Source organism: Anguilla anguilla, chromosome 6 (assembly GCF_013347855.1).
Source record: "Anguilla anguilla isolate fAngAng1 chromosome 6, fAngAng1.pri, whole genome shotgun sequence".
Classification (NCBI taxonomy): domain Eukaryota; kingdom Metazoa; phylum Chordata; class Actinopteri; order Anguilliformes; family Anguillidae; genus Anguilla; species Anguilla anguilla.
The window spans coordinates 2,215,898-2,225,897 of NC_049206.1; the positions used below are offsets into that span (position 1 = coordinate 2,215,898).

The 10,000-nt window shown below is 48.5% G+C and overlaps 1 protein-coding gene across 13 annotated transcripts in view; it reads left to right on the forward strand.

Moving 5' to 3' along the window:
• Nucleotides 1-10,000, forward strand: part of LOC118228896 (homer protein homolog 3-like) — a 32,405-nt gene that overhangs the window by 14,100 nt on the left and 8,305 nt on the right. For 12 of the 13 annotated variants that reach the window (XR_004765562.1, XR_004765560.1, XR_004765561.1 and 9 more), the window contains exons 6-8: nt 2,074-2,116; nt 5,362-5,498; nt 8,813-8,969. Coding sequence is in view for 6 of the 13 variants with exons in the window: in XM_035420461.1 (XP_035276352.1) it covers nt 2,074-2,116; nt 5,362-5,498; nt 8,813-8,969 (337 nt within the window). In the remaining 7 variants the exon portion in view is untranslated. The remainder of the gene's footprint in view (nt 1-2,073; nt 2,117-5,361; nt 5,499-8,812; nt 8,970-10,000) is intronic. The other variant, XM_035420460.1, reaches the window with a different exon arrangement.

Here is a 10,000-nt window from a genome sequence, read left to right on the forward strand (position 1 = left end):
ATTAAACGTTATTCAAGGCGTCCTGCTTTTTCTGAAATGGATGAAGTGCGCAGACCTGTTTGGCATCCGAAGTTGTCCAGACTGAAGGTGATATTCTGTGGACGGCCTGTGGCTGCTTGTGGCCGTTCGTCCCTCTGACAGCGTTGCCTCACACATTTCCCTGCTGTGCTTCTTTCATTGGGTTGGAAGCCCTGTTTGTTGTTTTTTTCCTTTTTTTCCATGGGAAAGAAAGCGTTACCTCAGCCCCTAAAATACCTCTGCGAAAGAGTGGATGTGAGGAAGGAGGAGGAGGAGAAAGAAGGATGAGCTGGGTCATTTATCTCAGAGGGACGGCAGAGGGAAACTGGGCCGCGGTTAAAATTATCCTGCGCAGGCTTGCGTCCTGGCTGCAGCTGTGTCTGCGCAGGCTTGCGTCCTGGCTGCAGCTGTGTCTGCGCAGGCTTGCGTCCTGGCTGCAGCTGTGTCTGCGCAGGCTTGCGTCCTGGCTGCAGCTGTGTCTGCGCAGGCTTGCGTTCTGGCTGCAGCTGTGTCTGCGCAGGCTTGCGTCCTGGCTGCAGCTGTGTCTGCGCAGGCTTGCGTCCTGGCTGCAGCTGTGTCTGCGCAGGCTTGCGTCCTGACTGCAGCTGTGACTGCGCAGGCTTGCGTCCTGGCTGTGCCTGTGACTGAGATATCAGCCCGTAACTGCACATTAGAGATATCAGCCTGTAAATACACAACCTCGCCCCACCCCATTTCGCCCCTCCTACACTGTCAAATCTGGGCGTTTCTTAAATGTGCCGAAACTAATGCATTCATAAACTGGTTTCCTTCCTGAGGATTTTAACACTTTTTTTTGTAACACTTATAAACTTTGTGACCGTGGTTTTTAACACTTAACTATCACTTTGGTTTTTGACACTTATAAATTGTCACTGTGGTTTTGTTAACACTTTTAAAAAAATCTGTGACTGTGTTTTTTGTTTATTTCTTTAAAAAAATAATTTGTCACCCAACATGGGCCTGCATATATCCAGTTCCCACCATGAATCTTTAACAGCGTTTGCGTTCATGCGTGACCCCCCTGGCGGTTCAGATGAGCGTGGGGATCCGCGGGTCCCTTCTGCTGCCAGCTGCTTCTTTTCACACCGCAGACTACCGCTAAACTTGCACAGAGCGGAGTCAGAGAAAGGCCTTTCATATGCGGCTTTAGCATGCAGTCCGCAGGTGCCTGATCGACCAGCAGGGGTCGCTAGATAGCGATGAACGCGGGACCCTATCTGACAGAACCCTCCCGTTCCCTGGGCAACGCAATTGCCAATTGCCAGTCGCCCTATGGGGTCGGCACTAGCGCGGTCCGGATTCGATGTGAGGCTCATCCATGCACCACAGCGTGGTGCCTTAACCGGATGAGCCACTCGGCAACCCCAAGTCCATGGTTTTTTAGCACTTATAAACTCTGTCACTGTTGTTTTTTAGCATGTATATATCCTGACACTGTGGTTTTTAGCACACACTTACCTGTGACCCTAGTTCATCTTATTCATCTCAGGTATTTGATAGCAGCCTTAAATGGGCGATGCTAACATTCTGAGGACGTTGTGAAAGGTGGATGTTAAACTGTGCTTACACTGTGGGAAGAGGCTGTGGGTTTGAGGTCAGGAGCTCAGTGCAGTTGGCCTGTACTGCCTTTAGAATTCTGCTGTGTCAGCACTCTCACGTTCAGACCGATCAGTCACCATCCCAACCTGCTGCCTGTGACCTGCGTGTGATCATTTCACAGCTCGGGGTGATTCAGCTGAGGACACAGCTGTCGATGGCTCGGTTCACACTCCGCTGCTGGTGAACACAGTTAGGGGAAGACACCTCTGCATTGTGTAAAGTGAGTGCAGGATTGAGTGTGTACCTGACTAATTTATCCCTTCTGTCTCTCTGTCTGTGTCTGTCTGTCTGTCTGTCTATCTATCTGTCTGTCTGTCTATCTATCTATCTGCCTGTCTGTCTGTCTGTTTCTCTGTCTGTCTGTCTGTCTGTTTCTCTGCCTGTCTGTCTGTCTGTTTCTCTGTCTGTCTGTTTCTCTGTCTGTTTCTCCGCTCCGGTTCCTGCCCGTTGGGGATTCTTTCGGACTCAGTTTTCTCAGGTGAGTACCGTGTCAGTGGTGCAAAGTCCTGTCCGTCCTCAGAGAGACACAGACTGACGAACGTGACGATGACCTTGAAATTAATAAAATAATAAAAAGCGCAACAGCAAAGTAAGACTATGTTAATATATGATCGCTGTGTGTAATGTGCTGTATTTAGGTATGTCATTTGGGGAGCTGTCTATACCCCAGATCCATGGGAGTGTAGGTGCATTATTATTAGTGAAGATGGACGTGTCTGTTTTAGCTCACATTTGATTATGTAGTTTAATGTTTATTAGGGTAGTTAATTCTTGCGCTGTATGGGGGCTAGTCTTTCCCCCTCTAAGGGAATCACTGCACCTCCTGCCCTGATCTCTGTGCTGGCGCTTGCATCGTTAGCCGCTCTGGATAGGAGCGTCTGCAAAATGGCGGTGAAGTGAAGTGGAGAGTGACCTGAGGCTGGCCAGTACTGGGCGGGGCTACCCGACTGTTATTCATGACTCACTGATTTTGAGCCAATCCCGGTGTACATGGCATGGGAAGAAATGTTTTTTATTGGTTCATATGAGTCAGAGACTGAGAGCTCCACCCAGGTAAGCTCCGCCCATTCTGGGATTCATGAAGCCTCACTGCCGTCTCCTGTTTGTCTGTTATTTTATCTGCGAATGTGCAAGTATTTTATTAAATTTTTTAAACTATTTGGCAAGTTGTACTTGGTGATTTTCAAATCTTCACAAATTGAATTAGTTTTTTTTTGTTTCACACTAACAGCTAACACACACAATTTGACTCACAAATGAACGCGTTGCTGTTGATGGAGACTCTGCCTTTGGTTTAAAGATGAGTGCTGCGTGTGTCTGATTGGACCAGACGACCTGCTGCTGTCTGCCGGGGTGTCGCATTACAGGCCCGTGACTGAGCACGGGCACGCCCCCAGGGTTTAGCCCCTTTTAACCTGTACCCCCCCCCCCCCATCTCCTTTTTTTAGGAGAGTTAGACACCTTACATAGAAGTGTGTGTGTGTGTATGTGTGTGTGTGTGCGTGCGCAAGTATGAATATGTGCGTGTGTCTGGAGGTGTGTGTGCATGTGTGTGTGAGATGTGTATGAGCACAAAGCTGTAGTGACACTTCCTGTGTGGATAAGCCAGCAGAATTCAGTGTCCTGATGGCTTATCCTTGTTTTCTTCAGCAATCAATAACCCAGAAACTAGCCTGCCAGCGTCGAGAACACTAACTGTGTGCATTATATAAATGTCAGTGTGCTGCCAATAATATGCCACTACGACTGGGACAGAAGACTCTCACTCTCCTCCCCTCCCTCTCGCTTCTCTTTTCTCTCATCTTCTCTCTTCCTCACTCTCCCTTCTGTCTCTCTTTCTGTGTCTTTCTGTGTCTTTCTCTCCCTCTCTTTTGTTTTCTTTCTTCTCTCTCACTCACTCTCCCTTCTTTCTCTCTGCTCCATCACCCATATTTCCTTTTCTCTCTCTTTCCCTCTCTCTTTCTTTCCCTCTTTTTCCATCTCTCCCTCTCCCTCTCTCTCCCTCATTCTCTCTCCCTCCCCCCCATCCCTCTCTCTCTCTCTCTCCCCCCCCCCCTCAGGCTGTATCTGTAAAGAGGGCAGTAGCTGCAGGTTCTGTCCAGGTCTCTCGCATTTGGATCAACCCGCAGCAGGAGACCCAGGCTCTGCTGCACATGCTCAGTGGTCCTGGTTTAATTCACAGGGCGGGGGGTGGGGAGGGGGAGGGGGGGAGGGTGTTTGTTTAAGCTGCTTTTTAAGAAGGATTCTGACCAGTGGATACCCTTGAGCCTTGAGATATCTATCTCACAGCTGGGAGTGTGATTGCTTCGCTTTACTGTGGTAGTACTTCTGTGTGTGTGTGTGTGTGTGTGTGGGCCTGTGTGTGAACGTGTGTGTTTTGCTGCCTGTGCGTGCGTGTGTGTTTGTGTGCCTGTGTGTATATGTATGTGTTTGTGTGCGTATGTGCATGCGCGCGCATGTGTACGTGTGTGTGTGTGTGTGTGCCTGTGTGTGTATGTGTGTGTGTGTGTGTTTGCGTGTGTGCGTGTGTGTCTGTGTGTGTCTGTGTGTATGTGTGTGCATGCAGATCATCCACACACAGAGTGATGGATAAGTAGGGATTCATGATTTTTTTTAACAGTTAGTTATGTAAAGTGACCTCAAGGTCATTGATCTAATAAATCATAAATCTGATTCTACAGCTGAGAATATGTTGATGAACTGGAATGTTTTTGTGTGTGCGTGTGTATATTTGTCTGTTTTTGTTTCATGGGTGTGTCTTGTGTTTGTGCATTTTTCTGTGTATGTTGTGTTTGTCTGTGCACATGGGTGTGTGTGTACTGTATGTGTGTATCACAATACTCTTTTTCACACACACACCTCCTCTGCGCTGTGTCTGAACAGCTTGCCTCCTTCAGACACACTGAAGAGCAGCATGGCAGAGTCCCCACAAATCACACGCAGACCAGGTGTTGTGTGTGTGTACCTTCCACTGCATTTGCCCCTCCAATCCACCGCAACTTACATAGAATACATTTTTACACATATATACAGGTGGATATTTTTACTGAAGCAAGCCAGTTTAAGTACCTTGCTTAAGGGTAGATTGCAGCATCCCCTTCGAGTTACCTTGTGATGAGTGCCTCTATAATTCTGTAACTCTGTGATGAGTGACTCTACCTCTGTGTCTATGTGATGAGTAACTCTAGCTTGGTAACTCTATGTGATTAGTAAATCTGTAGCTTGGTAACTCCATGTGAGGAGTAACTCTAGCTTGGTAACTCTATGTGATGAGTAAATATGTAGCTTGGTAACTCCATGTGAGGAGTAACTCTCGCTTGGTAACTCTTTGTGATGAGTAACTCTAGTTTGGTAACTCTATGTGATGAGTAACTCTAGCTTGGTAACTCTGTGTGATGAGTAACTCTAGTTTGGTAACTCCATGTGATGAGTAACTCTAGTTTGGTAACTCTATGTGATGAGCAACTCTAGTTTGGTAACTCTATGTGATGAGTAACTCTAGTTTGGTAACTCTATGTGATGAGTAACTCTAGTTTGGTAACTCTATGTGATGAATAACTCTAACTCTGCTGAGTAAAGGCGGTGATGTATGCTGGATGTTAGAGGGCTTTATGAGGTCTCTGTTTCTGGGCCTTCCTTCGAGAGCTGGAGGGTGCTGGCGGTCGTGTCGGTGCATCAATGCGTCGCGTTCACCAGCGGTGACATAATTTCCTGTCTCCACAGGACCTGTCGGATGACCTGCAGTCGCCCCCGGTGCTGTGCATTAACGGGCCCGGCGAGGACAAGCTGTTCCGCAGCCAGAGCGCCGACATCACGCTGTCCTCAGAGAAAGAGCGCATCAAGAAGATGCTCTCCGAAGGGTAGCGCTCTCTCTCTCTCTCTCACTCTCCTTCTCTCTCCCTCTCTCTCCTTCTCTCTCCCGCTCTCTTTCTCTCTCTCACTCTCCTTTCTCTCTCCTGCTCTCTTTCTCACTCTCCTTTCTCTCTCTCACTCTCCTTTCTCTCTCCCGCTCTCCTTCTCTCTCTCACTCTCCTTTCTCTCTCCCGCTCTTCTTTCTTTCTCCTGCTCTCCTTTATCCTGAGCTTTGAGCTTCTCTTCCTTCTCCTGCCACCTGTTGCCTTGTTTGTGCTGAGCCGTTTCGTAAGGTGTGTGAATGCATTCCTTACAAAATGTTTCTTTTGGTACAATAAAAAAAAAGGAAAATAGGCTGTGTTCAGCTTGGGTCTCTCTGTCACAGGGCAGAACACGGCTCTCCAGTGTGTCATTAGTCTTTAGGGCGTCTGCAGCATCAGGGCACAGTTGGCCTCACCCCAGCAGGGATGATCTGGTCTGAGTCCGTTTCCACGGTTACGGCTACATTAGCTCCTCCCCGTGACACCCAATGTGCCCTCGTGTTGCCCGTGCTCATCAGTGAGAGACGTGTCTGTTCCCCACTGACACCCCTGCAGGGTCACCTGACCTAAAGGGTCAGTGGCTCTCCTGTAGTACTGTGTGTGTGGCCTGTTTGGTGTAAAATAGTCACTGGCTCTCCTGTAGTACTGTGTGGCCTGTTGGGTGTAAAATAGTCACTGGCTCTCCTGTAGTACTGTGTGGCCTGTTGGGTGTAAAATAGTCACTGGCTCTCCTGTAGTACTGTGTGTGGTCTCAGAGGATGGGGGTGGGCTGGGAGTTTGGGGGCATGATTGGTTTGGCTCATCTCTCAGAGGAGGGGGGGGTTGGCAGTTTCGGGGCGGAGGGGGGTCCCTGTGTTATTTACACTTTGTGGTACTGCTGCAGAATCCGTCTTTCGCAGTCATATCACACCATCCGACAGCTCCCTCCCTCGCCTCTCCGTCTTCTTTCTTTCTTATTATTTTTTTTGGAGCACTGGTGACGGTACTGACCCAGATAGGAGTGCAGTCACTCGAGGGATTGTGGGTAACCTGCTAAATTTGATTATAGCCGCACCTCACTGCCCCCCCTCCACCCCGCAGTGCCCCGTAGCGTTTAGTCTGGCGGTGTGAGCATGGAGCAGCCCCCGCCTGCGCGGCTCAGGGCTGGCGGGATTGGACGGCAGCTCCATTCGCTTCTCCGTGTTCAGGTCAGACGGGTCAGTCCTCTGGCTGCTGTTTATCCACCTCGCACATGCAGTATCCATGGTGACCTACATCGCACGCATGTTTCTGTATTACGCCTTTACACGCGGGAATCCTGCAGCAGGTGTTGTGTTCAGGGCTGGGTCACAGGTAATGCTCAGGTGTTGTGTTAAGGGGTTGGGTCACAGGTAATGCTCAGGTGTTGTGTTAAGGGGTTGGGTCACAGGTAATGCTCAGGTGTTGTGTTAAGGGGTTGGGTCACAGGTAATGCTCAGGTGTTGTGTTAAGGGGTTGGGTCACAGAGAATGCTCAGGTGTGTTCAGGGCTGGGTCACAGGTAATGCTCAGGTGTTGTGTTCAGGTTCAGTAATCCATGCAGAATTTCAGCACGCAAACTCAGCTGTAGGTCCTAAGAACAGAAAACCCGCTGCTCTCAAAAGGAAAGCTGCTGTTTGAAAAGCAGGTTCCAGTGGCCTTCAGCCCTCTGGGCTGCAAACTCCACCACAGTGTGGTGCGGTTAAAAATAAACCAGGGCACAAACCATAGAAATGCCAACTGAGATTAAAATCATCACAGTGTTATTACACAAACACACGCACACTCACACACACACACACACACACACACACACAGCAACGCAAAGCAATCACACTCCCAGCTGTGTGCTGGATATCTCAGGGGTGTCCACTGGTCAGAATCCTTCTCAGAAAGGAGAGCACAGACACGCCTGTACACACACAACCACACACAAACACACACAAACACACACAAACACACACCCTCACGCGTGAACACTTACACGTGCGGTCATTTTCAGACCGGTTAGGGACAGCCCAGAGTGGCGGGTGATGATGCTGCGGCGATGTCGTATCCATGGCGATTCATTAAACTGTCCTTCTGATTTCCTCACCTCTGCTCTGATGCGCACTGAAGGCTCGTCTCTCCGCATCCCACCGTCTGCTGAGTGACCCAAATTTTAAAAAAACGTACCAAACAAACGACGGCATCGAAGACGGGACGCGCTGCACAGGCTCCTGAACTAAAACAGGCCTGCTTCTGCCAGATGTGTGTGTTGGGTGGGAGTGTGCGTCTCTGTGTTTCAGGGCAGGTGTGTTAATAATCTGTTTAAGCACACAGGTGTGTAAAAGTGTGCGTTTCTTCAGGACAGTACATTACCTGTGTTCCTAGAAGGTGTCTAAGAAAGACTGTGTTAAGGAGACAGGTGTGTCTGAGTGTTAGGGTTCCGGTTGAATCAGGGCTGTGCCTTACCTGTGTCGTGGGGCAGGTGTGTACGATTGCGTGTTAAGTTTGCCTGACGGTTCTGGATCTCTGTGTGGAAGAGGATCTTGATTATGGAAATGGACAGGGGGTGGGGGGAGGGGTGTATTTACATGCGGCTGTGTTCAGACAGTTTTGTTTACCCACTGCTGAAGTACACAGATGTTCCTCAGTGTAGGGCTTTGTTATCATGTTACCATGTTCCTGGATGAAGCATTTGTCAAGTTGCGCCGATGATGGATTGTGACTGGATGATGCATTGATTGGATAATGGATTGTGATTGGATGATGTATTAGATGATGGTTTGTGGTTGGGTGATGTATCAGATGGTGGATTGGGATTGGGTAATGGATTGTGATTGGATGCTTTGTTTTTATTGAGTGGTGTAATTTTATTGGATGATATATTGTGAGTAGATAATGGATTGTGATTGGGTGATGTATCAGATGATGGATTGTGATTAGGTGATGTATCAGATGATAGATTGAGATAGGGTAATGGATTGTCATTGAATGTATTATTTTGATTGAGTGGTGGAATTTTAGTTTATGATGGATTATGATTGGGTGATATGTTAAAAAACATGTAATGGGTAATTGTTAAATTATTATTACACATTATAAATGATAATGAGCACAATTCAATAAATAATGCAGTTAGTTGTTTTGTGCATGGATACATCTGAAACTTTGCTGTGAGGGACAGGAAGCAGGAAGCAGATGCTGGAAACAGGAAATAGAAGCAGGAAACAGATGCAGACCAGGCTGTGCTATATGTCACTATGTGTCACTGGTCTCTCACGCGTGATTGACTGTTTACAGGTCGATATGCGAGATGAACCTAGAGGTGGAGCTGTTCGCCCTGCAGGACAGCAACACCAAGCTGGTGGCGGCGCTGCACGAGGCTAACGCTAACGTGGAGCAGTGGAAGAAGCAGCTGGCCGCCTATCAGGAGGAGACGGACAGGCTGCGGGACCAGGTGCGAGGCCCCGCCCACGTCGCCTGGGAAACCTTCGTCGGGGAACGGGGGGGTGGGGGGCCGGGGAGGGTGGTGCGTTCACTAGAGACAGACAGAAGAGCGAAAGTTCATTCAGTCGGGAACAGGTGGAGCTGGTGCGAGGCATCTCCCCAATTAAAGCCGCAGTGTTTTTGTGCCGACGGAAAAGGCCTTTGATTGGTTCATGAAAGTCAGCAGGTAATAGCTCCGCCCACTCTGAGGGGCTCTTGAGGCCCCAGTCAACCTGCCCCCCTCCCCCCAGTCCGTGGGACCCCCTTTCTGAGGGAGAGCTTCTCCAGCAAACTGGGACTCATTCAGTTATGAGACATGCTTCACTTTTTAAAACTGGGTTGCAGAAACAGGCCAACCCCCCCCCCCCCCCCAACACTCACACAAAAACACTCCATAAACACAGAGTGCAGGTCTGCTTTCGTTTACCAGATCAGTTAAAGTGCTGATCCCTAATTTTTCATGTTAAAAAAATGCCATATTTGAAACCTCCCCACACTGGCATATGTGCAGCAATATTGATTCAGTGTGTTTGCGTTTCCTCTCTTTGTGCTGTTTCCCACTGGTACGCCAATCCCACCTAGTACTCGAATGTGCTGACGTGCACACAGGCACCGAAGCTGCATGCCAAACGCGAAAGGGCATGCGCCTAAAATACAAAAAAGTGTCTTTAAAATGAGTGTCTTCTTTCTCCAAAATACGCAGGATTATCTTCCAAGAAAAATAGTAGTAATCGAATAAGCTTCGTTTCAAATGGGACTCTGGTATTTGGAGTGTTAAACTAACTTTTGTGATGTCCAGTGACCACAGACGTTGCCAAATCCACCAAAGCTGAGAAGTTAAGGGTGGCCAGTTTAAACACTGATAAACTGCAGGTTAGTCTCCCTTATATTACTGTACACTGCAGGTTAGTCTCCCTTATATTACTGTACACTGCAGGTTAGTCTCCCTTATATTACTGTACGCTGCAGGTTAGTCTCCCTTAGTCTCCCTTATATTACTGT